The sequence below is a fragment of the Pongo abelii genome, chromosome 4 (assembly GCF_028885655.2).
Source record: "Pongo abelii isolate AG06213 chromosome 4, NHGRI_mPonAbe1-v2.0_pri, whole genome shotgun sequence".
Lineage (NCBI taxonomy): Eukaryota > Metazoa > Chordata > Mammalia > Primates > Hominidae > Pongo > Pongo abelii.
The window spans coordinates 188,319,702-188,341,003 of record NC_071989.2 but is presented as its reverse complement, the minus strand read 5'-3'; the positions used below and the strand labels follow the sequence as shown (position 1 = coordinate 188,341,003).

At 44.9% G+C, this 21,302-nt stretch overlaps 1 protein-coding gene and 1 pseudogene across 5 annotated transcripts in view; both read right to left on the bottom strand.

The window, feature by feature from the left end:
- RUFY1 (RUN and FYVE domain containing 1) overlaps window positions 1–21,302 on the bottom strand; it is a 63,672-nt gene that overhangs the window by 32,349 nt on the left and 10,021 nt on the right. For all 5 annotated transcript variants that reach the window (XM_024247420.3, XM_054556640.2, XM_063724553.1 and 2 more), the window contains exons 2-6: window positions 20,985–21,158; window positions 18,518–18,635; window positions 13,644–13,745; window positions 11,548–11,671; window positions 3,974–4,035 (exon numbers count right to left, since the gene is read on the bottom strand). In XM_024247420.3, coding sequence (XP_024103188.1) covers window positions 3,974–4,035; window positions 11,548–11,671; window positions 13,644–13,745; window positions 18,518–18,635; window positions 20,985–21,158 — 580 coding nt within the window. The remainder of the gene's footprint in view (window positions 1–3,973; window positions 4,036–11,547; window positions 11,672–13,643; window positions 13,746–18,517; window positions 18,636–20,984; window positions 21,159–21,302) is intronic.
- Window positions 4,051–11,541, bottom strand: LOC129059723 (peroxiredoxin-2-like; annotated as a pseudogene).

Sequence of the window (21,302 nt, the reverse complement as noted above, 5' to 3'; positions counted from 1 at the left end):
CCCAGAGTACAGAGAGAAAGCCGGCCTGGGGTACAGTAGCCAGTGTCTCCAGGGCCAGGCTGCCAGGAGAGTGGGCTCCCTACAGACCAAGGTTTCAGGATGAGCAAGCAAGGTGAGAACACCAACCTGCCACATGCAAATGGCTCGACACAACCCTTATACTACTGAAGGAAAGGAGTGCACGGGACTTTTCAAAACACGAAGCTGATCAGTCTAAAGTCTAGGCCAGTTTGGATTAAAAAAAAAAAAAAAAAGAAAACTGGCCAGGCGCGGTGGCTCAAATCCCAGCACTTTAGGAAGCCGAGGCGGGCGGATCACGAGGTCAGGAGATCGAGACCATCCTGGCTAACACGGTGAAACCATGTCTCTACTAAAAATACAAAAAATTAGCTGGGCGTGGTGGCGGGCACTTGTAGTCCCAGCTATTCAGGAGGCCGAGGCAGGAGAATGGCGTGAACCTGGGAGGCGGAGCTTGCAGTGAGCCAAGATCACACCAGTGCACTCCAGCCTGGGTGACAGAGTGAGACTCCGTCTCAAAACAAAAAACAAAAAAACCCACAACTATTTATGCTCATCATTTCTACAGAAAAAGGAAAAAGAAAAATAGAAAGTGCTGTCATTCCAGCACTTTGGAAGGCCAAGGCAAGTGGATCACGTGAGCCCAGGAGTTTAAGACCAGCCTGGGCAACATAGCGAAACCTTGTCTCTACAAAAAAATACAAAAATTAGCTGGGGATGGTGGTGTGCGTCTGTGTTCCCTTTCCCTCTACCTCCTAAGGAGGATTGCTTGGACCCAGGAGGTTGAGCTACACTGAGCCGTGATCATGCCACCGCACTCTTAGCCCTGGTGACAGAGTGAGACCCTGTCGCCAAAAAAAAAAAAAAAAAAAAAAAAAAAAACTTTAACATTTTAAAGTTAGGTTCTCCTAATTTCTTTTTTATTCCTTTCTACAGAGCATCAGGCAAGCAAGGCTCTCCTAATTTCTTTACATACATATGTCATATGTAATCCACATAAAAGGGGATTATCCTACACACGTTCACGCTATAGGTACTGGATTTGTTTTCTGGTATCGTCATTTTTTTCCTTTACTTGTTCTGCTCTCCCAGGTTGCCCACAACTGAAAGCCTGTGGAGTATCCCTTTTTTTTTTTTTTTTTTTTTTGAGACAGGGTCTTGCTCTGTCAGCAGGCTGGAGTGTGGTAGTGCGATCTCAGCTCACTGCAACCTCCGCCTCCCAGGTTCAAGCGATTCTCCTGCTTAAGCCTCCTGAGTAGCTGGGACTACAAGGTGTGCGCCACCATGCCCAGCTAATTTTTTGTATTTTTAGTAGAGATGGGGTTTCACCATGTTGGTCAGGATGGTCTCGATCTCCTGACCTCGTGATCTGCCCGCCTTGGCCTCCCAAAGTGCTGGGATTACAGGTGTGAACCACTGCACCCAGCCAGAGTACCCTGCTATGTGCATATAATCAGAATATCTAATATACATATAGTACATATAATTAAGATATAAAATAGGCCAGGCATGGTGGTGCATGCCTGTAATCCCAGTACTTTGGGAGGCTGAGGCACATGGATCACCTGAGTTCAGGAGTTTGAGATCAGCCTGGCCAACATGGCGAAACTCCGTCTCTACTAAAAATACAAAAAATTAGCAAGGTGTGGTGGCGGGTGCCTGTAATCCCAGCTACTTGGGAGGCTGAGGCAGGAGAATTGCTTGAACCTGGGAGGCGGAGGTTGCAGTGCGCTGAGATAGTGCCACTACACTCCAGCCTGGGCAACAAGAGCGAAACTACGAAACTGTCTCAAAAAAAAAAAAAAAAAAAGAAAAAGAAAAAAGAATATATTTTGTTCCTCAGAAGTATTTGGCCTGATATGAAATAAAAGAATATATTTTGTTTAAATTTCAAGTGGGTGAGCCCTTGTACTTAGGATGCATGAAGCTTTAGTGTGGTTCCTGCTGGTCCATTCTTTGGTAAGGTGCACTGCCAGGCACTCAGACCGCCAGAGTCCTCAGGAAGACGTGGAAGGGCAGGTAACATATGCGCAAGGTGAAATATTCAAACGCGATCCCAGGGTGAAAACCCCCTCCCGTGCCTGCCTCCACAGGCAACCACTACTATAAGGTTGATATGCCACTCTAGAAATGTTCCATGCATACATATGAAAGTAAAACATATGTATGCATATCCTTTTTTATTATAACATAAATGGGGCCGGGAGCGGTGGCTCACGCCTATAATCCCAGCACTTTGGGAGGCTGAGGCGGGCAGATCATCTGAGGTTGGAAGTTCGAGACCAGCCTGACCAACATGGAGAAACCCCCATCTCTACTAAAAATACAAAATTAGCCAGGCATGGTGGCGCGTGCCTGCAATCCCAGCTACTCAGGAAGGTTGAGGCAGGAGAATTGCTTGAACCAGGGAGGTGGAGGTTGCGGTGAGCCGAGATCGCGCCACTGCACTCTAGCCTGGTCAACAAGAGTGAAACTCGGTCTCCAAAAACAAACAAAAAACATAAATGGTAGTATGTTATACATAGTTTGTTTTTTTATCCCTTGGGTAACTTATTTTAAAAGGATACCCTTGTTAACAAGGGTGAGGGAGAGCTTCATAATGGCATAAAAAGACATCTAGACTGGGCACAGTGGCTCACGCCTGTAATCCCAGCACTTTGGGAGGCCGAGGCAGGCGGATCACCTGAGGCCAGGAGTTCGAGACCAGCCTGGCCAATATGGTGAAACCCGGTCTCTACTAAAAATTAAAAAAAATTTAGCCAGGCATGATGGTGAACACCTGTTATCCTAGCTACTCGGGAGGCTGAGGCAGAAGAATCGCTTGAACCGGGGAGGCGGAGATTGCAGTGAGCCGAGATTGCACCATTGCACTCCAGCCTGGGTGACAGAGCGAGACTTCATCTCAAACAAAACAAAACAAACAAACAATAAAATCTAAAACACTATGATTACAGAACAAGTCCAAGGGCAACTTATATAATACTATCCCATTTATATTTGAACAAATGGTAAAGCAAAATAGACAACCAACAAACAAATACCTGCAAGGCATTAAACAGTCTTCCTTTGAGGGGAGGAATGAGATTGACATGGAGGCAAGGGGACAGTGTGAATGGGGAAATTTCACCTGTACACTCTATTCTTCTGCAGAGCCAAATTCCTTAAACAATGAAAATAATGCGTTGCTTCTGTATTTAAAAATAACAAAATCTAAAATCTCAAAGCAAAAACAAGAAAAGTGTTCCTTGCCAGAATTTTTTTTTTTTTTTTTTTTCTGCAGAGAAGAGCCTCATTACCCGTTCTGCAGGTGGGGGACACCACCTGGGGTGCGCACATCCAACTCCAGCGCTCCCACCGCCTCTGCCGGCCCCACCACCGGTGAGTGTGAAAGGAGCAGACACACCTAACCTGCCCTGCCCACCCCCACACCAGGCCCAATCACACAGTCCAACCCAGATTTGCTCTTTCGGCCGAAATTCCCCACCCCCGCCCTCCCCTCCAGACCCACCACGCCCGCCTTCGGGGCCTCCTCTGGCAATTTCCGTCGGGAGACCCGGAGCTCGGCTAGGCCCAAAGACCAGCCTTTGACAGAATTTTATTAAAAATGTGACGTGGCTGGGCGCGGCGGGTCACGCCTGTAATTCCAGCACTTTGGGAGGCCGAGACGGGCGGATCACAGTCAGGAGTTCGAGACCAGCCTGGCCAATATGGTGAAACCCCGTCTCTAAAAACACAAAAATTAGCTGGGCATGGTGGCGCACACCTGTAGTCCCAGCTACTCAGGAGGCTGAGGCAGAAGAATCGCTTGAACCCGGGAGGCGGAGGTTGCGGTGAGCCAAGATTGTGCCACTGGACTCCAGCCTGGGCGACAAAGCCAGACTCTGTCTCAAAAAAAAAAAAAAAAAAAAAAAAAAAAAAAAAAAAAAAAAAAAGGGACATACAACGCAGTACTTACTCCTTGCCACCATCAAGATCCTGCACATCCTTAAGGTAGAGGGAAAAATCTATTACTCCAACCTAAACGAAATAAAATGCACAAGTTTAAATAAAATGTCCTATTTTTCATAAACCTTACAACCGTTGAAATGCAGGGTATTTACATTCTTATCTCTTTCCTATGAACATTTAGTTAGGTCAACCAGCTCTATGAAGTGGAAATCAATTGAACAAACCAAAAAAACCTAACCCTACCACCTTCTAGAAGAAAAACTTACTAGATATCAGATTTCAGAGACTATTCTGAAATTTCACGACCTAGTTTAGTTTTCTGTTTATTCAATAATCACATTGTTTACAAAGATCAACAAAATTATTTGTGTACAAAGTAATAATAATAATAATAATAATAATAAAAAGTTCTAGATCTCTAAAGTGGTGACCTGGCTGGGCGTGGTGGCTCACGCCTGTAATCCCAGCACTTTGGGAGGCCGAGGCTGGCGGATTGCCTGAGGTCAGGAGTTCGAAACCAGCCTGGCCAGCATGGTGAAACCCTGTCTCTACTAAAAATACAAAAATTAGCCAGGCATGGCGGCAGGTGCCTGTAATCCCAGCTAATTGGGAAGCTGAGGCAGGAGAATCGCTTGAACCTGGGAGGCGGAAGTTGCAGTGAGCTGAGATCGTGCCATTGCACTCCGGCCTGGGCAACAGAGTGAGACTTCATCTCAAAATAAAATAAAATAAAATAAAATAAAATAAAAATAAAGTGGTGACCTTAACTGACATTTCTGAGTCCTTCTTCCCCCAAATCTTGGTAAAATGTCTAATCAGTATTTCAGGAAAATTCTCCATCCCTTAGGTACAAGGGAGAACCAAGACCCCTTACACATCTAAACATCAACGGCTTTGCCAAGAAATAAAGTACTTGAGAATGAATAAGTGAGGTCATTCTTATCTGAAATACAGGAAAACTGGGTGTACCCTAAATGTTAATCAATAGAGAAAAGTTGAAATCAATCATGTTACAGCCATATCACAGAACCTATGCAACTATAACAAAGAATGCAGTAGATACATTTGCAGAAATATAGAAAAGCTGGGCACGGTGGCTCATGCCTGTAATCCCAGTACTTTGGGAGCCTGAGGTGAGTGGATGGCTTGGGCTCAGGAGTTCAAGACCAGCCTGGGCAACACAGTGAGACCCTGTGTCCACAAAAATACAAAAATTAGCTGGGTGCAGTGGTATGTGCCTGTAGTCCCAGCTACTTGGGAGACTGAGATGAGAGGATTGCTTGAGCCCAGGAGGTTAAGGCTGCAGTGAGCTGAGATCATGCCACTGCACTCCAGCCTGGGTGACAGAGTGAGACACTGCCAAAACAAAACAACAAAACTCCGGGATACAATTTCAAGTCAAAGAATCATATGTACAATCTCATTATAGTAATCCTACTTACGTTGCAACCAAGGCTATGTGTAATGGTTCTAACACATGTCTGCAACCTCTCTGACACACCTACCAAAAGGAATCCATATTTCCAACCTTCAACTCTGGGAGGTCTTAGTGCCTGTCTTGATGAGTAAAATGCAGTAGAAATGATGCCGTGTGACTTCTGCAGCTAGGTTAAAAAGGGCAACACAGCTTCCACCATGTAAACATAGAGATGTCCAAGAAACCCCTGCCATTCCAGTCCCCAGCTCCTTGGTCTTCTCAGCACAGCAGACAGACGCCGGAGAGAGCAAGCTTTCAGGTGATTTCAGCCCCAGCCATCACCTGACTGTAATCACATGAGCTCTTGAACAAGAACCGACTAGCTGAACCCAGTTAGCCCCCAGCTGTGAAAGATACAGTGATTGTTATTGTTTAAGTGCTGTTGCTGACTTGTTACACAGTAATAGAAGACCAGAAAATATTTAATTTAAAACAAAACCTACGTGAACATAAATGTATAGAAAAAATAGAAAAGCTTCTGGAAAAATTTTCCCCAGAATCTTTACCATCACCTGTGGGAAAGGGAGGAGGACTGCGGCTGGGGTGGGGGGTGGGGTGAGAAGAGGAGGTTCAACTTCCCTTTTCACATTATATACTTTCGTATTGCCTAACTTTTTTCAACAAGCAAGCATTTCTTTTATAATAAAAAACCAAATCATAAAAAAATACAGCCAGAAAAAACCAATAGAAAGATGAGAAAGAATACCCAAAGCAAAAATTAATGGATTAGAAAGCAAATAAAGCCCTACTCCCAAAGTAGAATTGATAAATAAGAGAGCTGGTTTGTCAAAGTTCAACCAAGTAGACAAATTTCTACTAAGTGTTATCAATATTTAGCAAATACACATTATAAATGCGAACAGTGAGATTTTTCAAAAGCTGTAAGAGAATACTTTTATACAACTCTAGCTTAGTAGATCTGAATGAAATGGTTCCTAAAAAAATTATAAAAGACTTTAAAAATTGTCTTAAGACTTAGGAAACCAATAAATTGATCAAAACTATGCTAAAAGTTAAAGTGGTCAAAGAACAAAGACCAAAAAAGGCATAAGGGTGAAGTGGTCATACCAGTAAGTTCTAGTAAGCCTGCACAGAAAAAAGTAATTCCTGATCTAATCAACTGTGGTAGAAAACAAGAAAAGGAAGGCTATTTTCCAGTTTATTTTATTTTTATGTTTTTTTTTTTGAGACGGAGTTTTGCTCTGTTGCCCAGAGTGGAGTGCAGTGGCGCGATCTCAGCTCACTACAGCCTCTGCCTCCCAGGTTCCAGCCATTCTTCTGCCTCAGCCTCCTGGGTAACCGGGATTACAGGCACACACCACCATGCCCACCTAATTGTATTTTTGGTAGGGATGGGGTTTCACCATGTTGGTCAGGGCGGTCTCGACCTCCTGACCTCATGATCTGCCTCCCAAAGTGCTGGGATTATAGGTGTGAGCCACCACGCCTGGCCTTCCAGTTTATGAGGCTAATATAATTCTGACACCGAAAGGTGGCAAAGGCAGTACAGAAAATTCAGAATAGTTTCACTTACAAGCAGAGACACAAAAATTCCAAACAGTAAACATATGAAATCCAGGGGTTTACAATGATCAGGTAGGGATTATTTTAGAAATTCAGGGATAGTATTCAATAAGAAACCTATGAATTAGTTCAATTATATTTATGGGTTAAAAACAGGTTGACATGTTGATAGATCCAAAAAAAGTATCTGACAACATTCAACGTTCATTTCTTAAAAAAACACAAAGTAGACCGGGCACGGTGGCTCACGCCTGTAATCCCAGCACTTTGGGAGGCCAAAGTGGGTGGATCACGAGGTCAGGAGTTCAAGACAAGCCTGGACAACATAGTGAAACCCCATCTCTACTAAAAATACAAAAAATTAGCTAGGCATGGTGGCAGGCACCTGTAATCCCAACTACTCAGGAGGCTGAGGCAGGAGAATCACTTGAACCGAGGAGGCGGAGGTTGCAGTGAGTGGAGATTATGCCACTGCACTTCAACCTGGGCGACAGAGTAAGACTCCATCTCAAAAAAAAGAAAAACAACAACAACAACAACAACAACAAAACACAAAGTAAACTAGAGTGGAATAGCACTCTCTAAACGTGAGAAACAGCACCCCTCAGACATCAGCAGCAAACATGTATACTTTATGACAACACACTATAGGTACTGCCATTCAAGACAGCACTAGACCAGAATGCTCACTCATGTCTATTAATTAATTAAAATCTCAATGGAGTTTTTATTCTGGGATTTGACAAAATGCTGTTCAAGTTCATCTGGCAGAATGGATGGCCCAGAAATATTTGAAACAGAAGTACAGCAGAGTAGGCAGGCGCTTAACTACCAGAGTCTAGAATATACTATGTGGCTCCAGTCATTAAAAGAATGTGCCACTGGAATAGGAACACAGATTCAGATTTACAACAGAAGAGTCCAGAAATAAACCAATGCATATTATGGATATTTCACCTATTATAAAAGTGGAATTTCAAATTAGTAGAAAAAATATATTACATGATGATATTGCAAAAACTGGTTAACTATTTATAAAAGAAATTTAGATTCCTACTTCACACTATGCCAAAACGGCAAAAATGTGTAAAATTTACACATTTTTTACACATAAAGTGTGTAAAAGATTACCCAGTTAGAAGCAGAAGGCCTTGGCCTGGCCCTCCAGGGTCCCAGACTGTGGAGATTGGAGGGGCAGGTCTGGACTTTCTGGGTCAGCACAGGGTACCCAGGTAGGGGCACAAGCTCACTGTCCATCAGCCAGCCTAGTTGTGTTTGAAGAAGTATTCCTTGTCATCCACATTGGGCTTCATTGTCGCTACCAGGCTTCCAGCCAGTGGGACAAACCTCCCCGTGCTCGTCTGTGTACTGGAAGGCCTGGACCAGCTGCAGAGCCTCATCCATGGAGCACCCCACAGGCAAATCATTAACAGTGATCTGGCAAAAGTCACCCTTGCCATCGACGATAAAGAGGCAGGGTAGGCAATGCCCTCATTGGTTTTCAGCACACAGTAATCCTCAGACAAGCTTCCCGTCACATCAGCGGGTGGGGGATGCTCGGGGGCCCAAGCCTCCCTACTTCTGGGGGTTGTTGATCCAAGCCAGGTGGGTGAACTGAGTCCACCGAGACACCCAGCACTTCGCAGCCCAGCTTGCGGAAATCCTCGGCATGGTTGCTGAACGCGATGTTCTCCATGGGCCACAGAAAAGTGAAGTCCAGAGGGTAGAAAAAGAGGACGAGGTACCTCCCTTTGTAGCCCACAGCTTCACCTCCTGGAAGGCGCCACCCACCAGGGCAGTGGCCTTGAAGTCAGGGGCTGGCTTTCCGAGCCATGACTGAAAGCTGTGGGGTAAAGGCTGGACAGACTGACAACCAGATGCGTGGACCTGGGTTCCAGCGCCCCACATTTGATATTAAAAGTTAGGGTAATTTTTAGATAGGGAAGGACCTTCAAAGCACAATACCTTAGAAGGTATAAAGGAAACATCTGCTAAATCTGGTTGCCAAAAATTAAAAATAAAAAACTTACAGGGCAAACCACCCCTGAGAAACCAGAAAAAAAATTTATAACAAATAATTCTGAAAAAGGGTCAATGTGCTTAGTCTTTAATAAAGAAGTAGAGAAAGAAAACTCAAAAATGGACAAAGAATATGAAAAGATAATCACAAATGCTGAACCACCAATGGCAAATAAAACAGGAAAATACTTGTAAATTTGAGATAATGAGTTGTTTTGTCCATGAGGCTGAAAAAGACTGAGAATGCTCATCACATCCAGTGTCAGGAGGAAATGTGTTCTCTCCCACACTGCTGGTGGGTGTATATAATGAAGACCTTTCTGGAGGTCCATTTTACATTATCTAGCAAAATGTAGCCTATATACTTTGACACAACAACTCCAAATTTATCCTAAGGAAATACATGGACAAGAGTACAGGGAACTTCAAGGATGTCTATAATATAGGTGTTTTTTTTTTTTTTTTTTCCAGACAGAGTCTGGCTCTGTTGCCCAGACTGGAGTGCAATGCAGTGGCACGATTATAGCTCACTGCAGCCTTGATCTCCCAGGCTCAAGCAATCCTCTCGCCTCAGCCTCCAGAGTAGCTGGGATGACAGAGAGCATGCCACCATGCCCGGCTAATTTTTTAAATTTTTGGTAGAGACAAGGTCTCACTATGCTGCCTGGGCTGGTCTCAAATTCCTGGGCTCCAGTGATCCTCCTTCCTTGGCCTCCCAAAGTGTTGGAATTACAGGCGTGAGCCATGCGCCCAGCAATAGTATTGTCACAATATGGAAACAATCTAAATTAATAAGGTACTGGTTACATAATGGTACGTTAAAAAATGAAATACTACATAGTCTTGTAAATGGTTTATATCTCTCGTTATAGAGAACTGTGTGGAACATATTGTTAAATTTTTTAAAATTACAAAATGATGTGCTTAATAATAATCATAGTTTGGTTTCATAAAAAAAGAAACCCTTCAAACATCTCACTCTAAAATACACAAACATACACACACACACATGCATGCACACACCTTTATTCATCTGCTGGAAGGGTGTATACCACAATATAACACTGAATTATCGGTCTCAGAGTAATGAGAATATGTGTGATGTTTAATGTCTTTTCAAAAATACTTCTCTGAATTCAAAAAAAGGTATTTTTCAACATGCAAAGACAAACTTTTTTTTTTTTTTAAGGGAGGAGAGGTTACAAAAAACACTGACCTGCACATGGAGGGATCAGGGAATCTTTAGATTCACCAAACACAATGCAGGAAAACGGCTGGGAATTTTGCTAGATAGTGTAAAATAATCTCTTTTTTCCGGGCAGTGGCCCAGCCACAGCTGCAGATGCCCCGAAGAGGGGGAGGAAGTGAGGAATGGGTTAGGGTGCCTATTCCCCCTCACACATTTACAGTCCCTGCCACCAGGAGTTTAGGCCTTAGCTCTGGTCACCAGCTCCCATGCAGGAAGAAAGCCCATCCCAAGAGGGCTGTCCTTCCCACAGAGCACTCTACACCTTACTGGTTACTCTCCTTTGTGCCATTTTATCAACCTGACTTCCCAAATCTCTCCTGACTCTATCTTCCTACTCCCCATCCAGGCTTGCGGGACTTCTAGACTAGTCTCCTCAAGGCTTTTGCTGTATCTATTCTTAGCCACTTCCAACTCATAACCTGAATGGCTGCTAGATTGAGCTTTCTCAAACCCAGGCATGATCATTTCAGTGTACTTTTTAAAAAACTCCAACAGCTCCCCAAAGCTCAGGATAAAAGGGGATAAAAGCTACACCCTTCAGGCAGGGCACAGTGGTTCACACCTGTAATCCCAGCACTTTGAGAGGCCAAGGCGGGTGGATCACGAGGTCAGGAGATTGAGACCATCCTGGCTAACACGGTGAAACATCATCTCTACTAAAAAAAAAAAAATACAGGCCGGGCGTGGTGGCTCATGCCTGTAATCCCAGCACTTTGGGAGGCCGAGGTGGGCGGATCATGAGGTCAGGAGATCGAGACCATCCTGGCTAATACGGTGAAACCCCCGTCTCTATTAAAAATACAAAAAATTAGCTGGGCATGGTGGCGGGCGCCTGTGGTCCCAGCTACTTGGGAGGCTGAGGCAGGAGAATGGCGTGAATCCGGGAGGCGGAGGTTGCAGGGAGCCGAGATCGCGCCACTGCACTCCAGCCTGGGAGACAGAGCGAGACTCCGTCTCAAAAAACAAACAAACAAACAAAAAAAAGCTACACCCTTCAGCATAGCACCAATGGCCTAACAATCAGGCCCAGCCTCCACTTTCACCTCGCCCACAGAGCATCCTCTGCTCCAGCCATGGAGAGCTGTCTGCCTGTTCCCAAACCTGCCAAGCTTTCCGTGTGTACTTCTGGCTATGCAACTTCTTCACCCTTCCGAGACCTTTCCCAGCTGCTTCCCCACCTGCCCCTGGCTGGTCCTCTACCAGTGGGCTCTTTGCCATTTGCCTTTCTGTGGGTTCAGTACCTGTTTGCAGATCCTATGTAAAGTCCCTGGACTGATGAAAGTGTTCATCTAGAGCCAAAATTCCATTTTACCTGAGAATCCAAGTCTTCTCCTTTCAAGCAGAGATTGGCATCGAGAACATTGAGTCCCACCAGCAGACCAACAATCACCATCCCTTCTTCCTCCATCATTAAAGCCTCAGGCTCATAGAACTCGCTAAAAGAGATGGACAGGACAGGGCGATGCTCAGAAACAGCTTCACCATCCCCACTCCTTCCCCACCCTGAACTGCCTTTTCAACTGTGCCCTGGAGCCAGAAGATACTGCTGTGGATTTCCTCCCTCCCTTTCATTTCTCTTCACTGCTTCAACGGCTGCTTTTTCTCCCCTGTCGTCTCTTCTCTTCCTGTGACTTAGAATGGGCTCGCCTCTCCCCGTCTAAAGTTAACTCCTCCACGCAGACCCTGGACCCCCGTTCTCCTCATCGCCTCTTGACTCCTGTCACTCTCCACTGGCTCCTCTTCTGTGTTGATACGAACTACTTCTCCACTTACACTCATATAGACAGGAAATGGGATCCCACATCCAAGAATAACACTCCTCCTTCCTGCGTCCCACGGAGCAACATCTGTTGCTTTACTTCCTTACTGCCCAGTTATCACGGCCATTTGCAGGGGGTGGTCCATCCCCTGCCTGATACTGCTCTGGTCAGCAATGACTTGCTAATGTACCAAATCCAGTGGCATCCAGGCCACTGTGTGTGTGCATAAGACTTTTCTCTTAAGAATTAGTTCATTAGTAAAGTGAGGGATATGGTAATTACCCTGATTTCATCATTACATAGTGTATACATGCACACAGTATCCCATAAATATGTATAATTTTGTATCAATTATAAATAAAAAATTAATTGAAAAAGAATTAGTTCATTAGAACAAAATCTGTAACTCAAAGTTACTCAGTGTCAACTGTACTCAGAGTATGTGAAATATTGTAAATCAGTATTTGTCGTGTAAAGATATGTTCGATAATGAGCCATGACTTGAAAACACTGAAAAGCTTGGGTTTTAGGCTATGCTGTAAGATATACCTATTTCTCAATTACAAGAGAGCTTTAACTCTGGAGAGTCCTCCCTCGTAAATCATAGTCTAGAGAACATTCCTTTTATAGTGATTATTGCTTAGTTATAAATATCAAAAATGAACCAGTCATAAATTTCTGTAAATATTATATACTTATTTTTTTATTTTACTCTGTCTGGAGGTACAGTGGTGTGATCTTGGCTCACTGCAACCTCTGCTTCCTGGGTTCAAGCAATCCTCCTGCCTCAGCCTCCTGAGTAGCTGGGATTATAGGCATATGCCACCATGCCCAGCTAATTTAGTATTTTTAGCACAGATGGGGTTTTACCATGTGGTCCAGGTTGTTTTTGAACTTCTGACCTCAAGTGATCAGCCTGCCTTGGCCTCCCAAAGTGCTGGGATTACAGGCATGAGCCACTATACCTGGCTGATACACTTATTTTAATTCAAAATGATCTACAGAACTATGTTCTAATTATTATTTTTTTGAGAAGGAGTCTCACTCTGTCGCCCAGGCTGGAGTGCAATGGCGCGATCTCGGCTCATTGCAACCTCCACTTTCCAGGTTCACGTGATTCTCCTGCCTCAGCCTCCTGAGTAGCTGGGATGCCCAGCTAATTTTTGTATTTTTAGTAGAGACGGGGTTTCACCACATTGGCCAGGCTGGTCTCGAACTCCTGACCTCGTGATCTGCACACCTTGGCCTCCCAAAGTGCTGGGTTTACAGGCGTTATCCACCGCGCTCAGACTATTATTATTTATTTTTAGATGGAGTCTCCCTCTGTCGCCCAGGCTGGAGTGCAGTGGCGTGATCTCGGCTCACTGCAACCTCCGCCTCCCGGGTTCCAGCGATTCTCCTGCCTCAGCCTTCCGAGTAGCTGGGATTACAGGCACCCGCCACCACACCTGGCTAATTTTCGTATTTTTAGTAGAGACTAAAAATACGACACCATGTTGGCCAGGCTGGTCTTGAACTCCGGACCTCAAGCAATCCACCTGATCTTGGCCTCCCAAAGTGCTGGGATTACAGGTGTGAGCCACCGCACCCAGCCTATGTTCTAATTATTTACCAAGCAAAAGATAAGCAAACATGGTTGATGAAATACCTTAAGAGATGTTTATTGTCTATAAGCACTTTCAGATAATCTGCCAGTTTCTTTTGCATGAGTGCAAGATAAAGCCACGCTCGGCCTCTTCCCACAGCTGTCCTAGAATTCAAACAGAGAATCAACTATTGTGGCATAACAACAACAAACACAGAAAAGACACTTGATTTAGCCAGGGAGACACATAGGAAACACACCCTTGTAAATGCATACGATACTCTAAGAATGGCTGTTTGGGGTTGGGGAGGGATGCACACAGCCTGGGCAGGCAGAGAAAATGGCTCACCACACACCTTTGAGTACTATTACAAATACAATTAGATAATGCTTTGCTTATAGTCATAAAATATCACAGGAAAATATCAGGTTAGATTTGTGTAATGGATAAACATTCTTTCAAAAGACGAATAGAGAACTTAGTGCTTGTTAAAGTGCTGAAGCTTATAAAATCTCTAAGGGGTTAGCTCAAAGGTACATTTTTTTTTTTTTTTTTTTTTTTGAGATAGAGTCTTGCCTGTTGTCCAGGCTGGAGTGCAGTGGTGCAATCTCAGCTCACTGCAACCTCCGCCTCCTGGGTTCAAGCGATTCTCGTGGCTTAGCCTCCTGAGTAGCTGGGATTACAGGCATGCGTCACCACGCCTGGCTAATTTTTGTGTTTTTAGTAGAGACAGGGTTTTGCCATGTTAGCCAAGCTGGTCTCAAATTCCTGGCCTCAAGTGATCAGGCTGCCTTGGCCTTGCAAAGTGCTGGGATTACAGGCATGAGTCACTGTACCTGGCCTTAAAGGTACAATTTTATGTTTTATTATTAATTGTGGTAAAATACACAGAACATAAAATTTACCATGTTAACCATTTTTAATCTTACAGTTAAGTAGTGTTAAGTACATTCACAATGTTGTGGAACCAATCTTTTTTTTTTTTTTTTTCCCCCGAGATGGAGCCTCGCTCTGTCACCCAGGTTAGAGTGCAGTGGCACAATCTTGGCTCACCATTGTGATCTTGGCTCACTGCATCCTCCACCTCCCAGGTTCAAGTGATTCTCCTGCCTCAGCCTCCCGAGTAGCTGGGATTACAGGCACCTGCCACCATGCCCAGCTAATTTTTCTATTTTTAGTAGAGATGGGGTTTCTACCATGTTGGCCAGGCTAGTCTTGAACTCTTGATCTCAAGTAATCCGCCCACCTTGGCCCCCTAAAGTGCTGGGATTACAGGCCTGGCCCCAATCTTGAAGGTGTAATTTTTCTGTATTCTAGCATCATCTCCAGAGAAGCAGAAAAGAAAGAAAAGAAGAGAGAAGAAAAGAAAAAAGGAAAAGAAAAGAAAGAACAGGCCTGTATTAAACATTAAAAGAAAAAAGGCCTCTCAAGTGCTGCTTGGTGAGACTGTAAACTTTACAACTTTCTTTTTTTTTTTTTTTGGCGACAGGGTCTTGCTCAGTCGCCCATGCTGTTGTGCAATGGCATGATCATGGCTCCCTGCAGCCTGGAGCTCCCAGGCTCAAGTGATAATCCTGCATTAAGCCTCCGGAGTAGCTGGGACAGCAGGCATGCGCTACCACACCCAACTAATTTTTTTTTTGTAGAGATGGGGTTTTGCCACATTGTCCAGGCTGGTTTCAAACTCCTGGGCTCAAGCATTCTTCCCGCCTCAGCCTCTCAAAGTGTTGGGATTATAGGCGTGAGCCGCTGTGCCTGGCCAACTGTGCAACTTTCTAGTGGCAATTTGATGACAACAGGTTACCAAAATTCTACATTTCGTAATATATCCTAGGGAAATAACTGAAGACGGACATGAAGAAGTATGTTTCGGGACGGTCACCTCATCATTATCACGGTTTGTGGTAACAAGAATTTGAAGACAGCCACAAGGGGGGTTAAACAAAATTAGATATACAACAGAATATGATTTGGCCATTTAAAAAATGATATTGTAGATGAATATTTGATACGTAAAGAGATTTAAAATCTAATATTAAGTGGAATAAATGGAAAAAAGGCTACAAAACAGTATATGCACTTTAATGCTGAATTTTTTTTGAATGGGCAATATCTTCACTTGGTTTAAAACCTAGAAAGTAGGCCAGGCTTGGTGGCTCACACCTGTAATCCCAGCACTTTGGGAGGCCCAGCAGGGTGGATCACCTGAGGTCAAGAGTTTGAGACTAGCCTGGCCAACATGGTAAAATCCCATCTCAACTAAAAATGCAAAAAATAGCTGGGTGTGGTGGCTCACGCCTATAATTCCAGCTACTCAGGAAGCTGAGGCATGAGAATCGCTTGAACCCGGGAGGCAGAGGCTGCAGTGAGTCAAGATCGTGCCACTGCACTCCAGCCTGGGCGACAGAGTGACTGTCTCAAAAAAAAAAAAAAAAAAAAAGAAAACCTGGAAAGTATTAAAAGGCATAAATACTTGTCTCCTTGTCCTCCACCTTCCCATCCCCCTCCCCTATACACTAATATAGTGTACTTTGTTTAAGTTCATTTCCGAAACATGTTTCTACACATGAAAACAAGTACCAAATATAAATTATTTTTCTCCCTTTTTACAAAAAAATTTAACGTATTTCACATGCAGTTCTCAACCTGCTTATTTCGCTAAGTATCTGTCATCTTGAAAATCTTTCCATATCAGTACACAGAGGACTTTACTTTTTTTATAGCTTTAGTGTGTCATTATTGGACAGCACCATAATTTATTTAGCTAGGTTAAAAAAAACTAGGGTGGTTCTGATCTCCTGTTACCAATAACGATGGCAATAGATCATTCTGCACATGTGTCATTGTCATGTGTTACATGTGTAGGATAAAACACATGTAAGTGGAATTGCGGGGTCAAAGTACAGACGATTTTTTGTTTGTTTGTTTTTAAGATGGAGTCTCACTTCACTCTGTCATCCAGGCAGGAGTGCAGTGGTGTGATCTCTGCTCACTGCAACTTCTGCCTCCCGGGTTCAGGCAATTCTCCTGCCTCAGCCTATAGTCCCAGCTATTTGGGAGGCTGAGGTGGCAGAGATCACTTGAGCCTGGGAGGTGAAGCTTGCAGTGAGCTGAGAGACTGCACCACCACTGCACTCTAGCCTAGGCGACAGAGAGACTGTCTTCAAAACAAAACAAAACAAAACAAAAAAACAGCCAGGCACAGTGGTTCACGCCTATAATCCCAGCACTTTGGGAGGCTGAGGCAGATGGATCACCTGAGGTCAGGAGTTGGAGACCAGCCTGGCCAACATGGTGAAACCCCGCCTCTACTAAAGATACAAAAATTACCTGGGCCTGGTGGCAGGCACCTGTAATCCCAGCTACTTGGGAGGCAGAGGCAGGAGAATTGCTGAAACCCAGGGGGTGGAGGTAGCAGTGAGCCGAGATTGCGCCACTGCACTCCAGCCTGGGCAACAAGAGCGAAACTCTATCTCAAAAAAAAAAAAAAAAAGAAAACATCAGGACACTGTCTGTGTAGGTGCTTTACTCTTGAGGGAGTGAGTGAGCTGGACAGGAAGGGTATGAGAAATTGTACCATATAAAGAACAACTGAAGAAGCAGGGCAGTAGACTTGAGAGGTTCATGAAAAAGGTCATTAAGGCCGGGCGCGGTGGCTCATGCCTGTAATCCCAGCACTTTGGGAGACCGAGGCAGGTGAATTACCTGTGGTCGGGAGTTTGAGACTAGCCTGGCCAACATGGCGAAACCCTGTCTCTACAAAAAATACAAAAATTAGCCGGGTGTGGTGGCACGTGCCTGTAATCCCAGCTACTCGGGAGGCTGAGGCATGAGAATCGCTTGAACCTAGGAAGCGGAGGTTGCAGTGAGCTGAGACTGCGCCACTGCACTCCAGTCTGGGCGAGAGTGAGACTCCTTAAAAAAAAAAGGTCATGAAATAAACATTTGAAAGGTTGGCAGGTGCAAAAGGCTTTAAATATATGCGATGTAGGCCAGGCAGGCAGAATTTGCATAGAGGGCTTAAATCCAATCTTGAGAAGAATGCACAGGGCTTGGCAGCAATGGAGTTTCATGGGATTTAGAGGGCTTCAGGGCATAACAGACCTGTGTCCTCTTCCTGCTCCATCACTCACCTGCCAAGGCACCTTGGGCAAGTTACTTAACCACTCTAAGTCTCAGTTCCCACACTTGTAGATGAGGACACTAACAGCTATCGGATAGCTGTTGAGAATTAAATGAGATAAATGAGAAGGAATGTTCTCAGCACAATGCCTGTCATAGAGCAGGCCCTGAGGGCAGTGGCTGTTATTATTATCTGAAAATGGAATAGGCAGGCTCCCTAGGAGAAGGGTCAAATAAACGCTGAACAGTCTAGTCCCATCTGGGAAACTCTGCAGAGGGTTCTTTTGCATTGGCTCAAGGATCCCTGAGACCCTTTCTACATGCCAAATTCCATGAAGATGACTTATTTGTGTTCTGGCCTGTTTTTGATTTTGAGCCTAAGCATAGCGATCCCAAGGACAAATCCAGACATGGCAAATAATTCGTTAGTCCCACCCTAACGAATTACAAATGTCCTTTGGCCTGGAATCTACAATCTGGCCCAAAATGTATTATTCAGAAAACTGCCCACCTGCATCTGAAGCAGTGATTCCAGGAGTGTACCAGTAGTTCCTTTTCTTTCTGTGAGTGCCCTTTGGTTGACAATACCTTTTCAACCTATTTGGCCTGTGTGGCAAGCAGGAATCACTGTCCCCATTTTAAAGAAAAGGAAACTGAGGCTCATAGAGAGTCAAATCTTGCTAGAGATCATGTGGATAATGAGCAGCAGAGCTCTTTCCAATCAGAAAGGGCTTCATTAGCAAGGAATGGAGAAATGAGTAAATATGAGGGAGTTTTTAAAATCATCAAATTGGCATAACTACTTCTCACTCACTTTAATTCTGGAAGATTTCTGACACTAGTCGCTATATCTGATGCTTCTGGACAAAGTTTCTCCACCAGCTCCAAAGGACCAAAGAATGATTTATTTTGGCCAATAAAACTCTTCTTAACTAAAAGGAAAAACAAAAGTGTTATTCATAAGAACAGGTTGCAAAATTTCTTCAGGGACCCACAGCCTCTTCCCAAAAGCCAAGTGGCAGTGAAAGCTGCTAAACTTCACTGCTTAATCCTTTTTTTTTTATCTTTTTTGAGATGGAGTCTCACTCTATTGCCCAGGCTAGAGTGCAGTGCGCAATCTCAGCTCACTACAACCTCTGCCTCCCGGGTTCAAGCAATTCTCTGCCTCAGCCTCCTGAGTAGCTGGGATTACAGGTGCCCACAACGCCGGGCTAATTTTGTATTTTTAGTAGAGACAGGGTCTTACCATCTTGGCCAGGCTGGTCTTGAACTCCTGACCTCGTGATCTGCCTGCCTCAGCCTCCCAAAGTGCTGGGATTACAGGCGTGAGTCACAGCGCCCGGCCTGCTTAATCCTTCTTGATTTACTCTTGGGGACTGGGAAAGGGCCATGTAATAAATTAGTCTCTCTTTCTCTGGCAACAGAGTTTCTCTGATATGCTTACTGTGCTCTTTCTGGACGTATGTATTGCCCATGGAATAAAACAGGCGCCTTGGCCGGGTGCAGTGGCTCACGCCTGTAATCCCAGCACTTTGGGAGGCCGAGATGGGTGGATCACGAGGTCAGGAGATCGAGACCATCCTGGCTAACACGGTGAAACCCCATCTCTACTAAAAATAAAAAAAAAATTAGCTGGGCGTGGTGGTGGGCGCCTGTAGTCCCAGCTACTCGGGAGGCTGAGGCAGGAGAATGGCGTGAACCTGGGAGGAGGAGCTTGCAGTGAGCGGAGATTGCGCCACTGCACTCCAGCCTGGGGGACAGAGCGAGACTCTCAAAAAAAAAAAAAAAAAAAAAGAAAAAAAAATTGCCTTATAGGCTCATCTATGAAATTCTTCCTCCTTTTTTTCCTTGATGGCAAAATCAAGGATTGATTTTTTTTGCTTGTTTTTTCAAATCCTCATCATCTGTACTGCTGTAATTGGTCTTCCTGCTCCTAATACTGTCACTTCCCCACCATTACAATCTGTTCTCTACATAGCTAGAAGTTCTTTTAAGAACTGAAGTTAGGACACATTTCTCCCTTGTTTAGGATCTTCCAAAGACACTAAGAATAAAATGCAACTCCTCATTGTGACCTTTAAGGCCATATACGGTCCAGCCTGTCCCCACTCCCCTGACCTCACGTCCTCCCCCCTCTCCCTCAGCACACTTGGCACACCTGTTACCTGGAGTCTTTCTCAAGCTGAGGAAGGTTGGTCCCACTCAGGACCTTTGCATCTGTTTAATTTATTAATTAATTTATTTTTGAGACGGAATCTCGCCCTGTCGCCTTGGTTGGAGAGCAATGGTGCAATCTCAGCTCACTGCAACCTCCGCCTCCTGGGTTCAAGAGATTCTCCTGCCTCAGCCACTCGAGTAGCTGGGATTACAGGCATGCGCCACCATGCCCGGCTAATTTTTGTGTTGTTAGTAGAGGCAGGGTTTCACCATGCTGGCCAGGGTGGTCTCCAGCTTCTGAGCTCAAGCGATCCTCCCGCCTCGGCCTCCCAAGGTGCTGGGATTACAAGGCGTGAGCCACCAGGCCTGGCCTAATAAGGCTTTTAAATACTGAATATGTGTTGAATGATATTTTGGATATACGGGTTCCATAAAATATATTATTAACACTAATTTTAAAACATTTTAGCAAATTAGGTTAACTTTTTTTTTCTTAATTTTTAAGTTTTATCCCCACAGAAAGCCATCTCATCTAACACTTTTTTTTTTCTTTTTTCTTTCTTCTTTTTTTCTTTTTTGAGACGGAGTCTTGCTCTGTTGCCCAAGCTGGAGTGCAGTGGCGCGATCTCAGCTCACTGCAACCTCCGCCTCCCGGGATCACACCATTCTCCTACCTCAGTCTCCCGAGTAGCTGGGACTACAGGTGCCTGCCACCACGCCCAGCTAATTTTTTGTATATATATATATATATATATATTTTTTTTTTTAGTAGAGACCAGGTTTCACCGTGTTAGCCAGGATGGTCTCGATCTCCTGACCTCGTGATCCGCCCGCCTCGGCCTCCCAAAGTGCTGGGATTACAGGCGTGAGCCACGGCGCCCAGCCTCATCTAACGCTTTTAAAGAAAGCTGGCTACTAGAAACTTTAAAATTGCCTATATAGCTTGCATGCTATTTCTGTTGGCCAGCGCTGCTCTAGAACGTCGCTTCTGAATATAGGAACCTTGCCTGTTCTGTACACTGCTGGCATTTCAGCACCTAGAAGGATGTCTGGCACTGATGAAAAAATGCTCAGCAAACACCCAGCCCGAACTTTCACGCTCCCAAACGCCCCCTCAGGCTCACCTTTCAGCCCATGTTTGAGGCAGTGCTCCATCACTACAAAGAACTGCTGCAAGGGGGCATAGTCCGCATCCAGGCTGCGGCCCAGGCTCAGAGCCGACTGGAGCAACACCTTGATGCTGAGTTTCATCATGTGCATCAGGTTGGCACGCTCCTCCATCATCTGGCACTTAGAAGCTGTGAGGCAGGAGCAGGGATAGCTTCGTTAGTGGACTGTGTGTGGGGAGGTCAGACTCCGGGCAACGGTGAGAAGACGGGTCAGGCAGGAGGCTAGGCGGTCTGCTTAGGGAACGGACGTGCTGGCGGGCGGACAACCGGGAT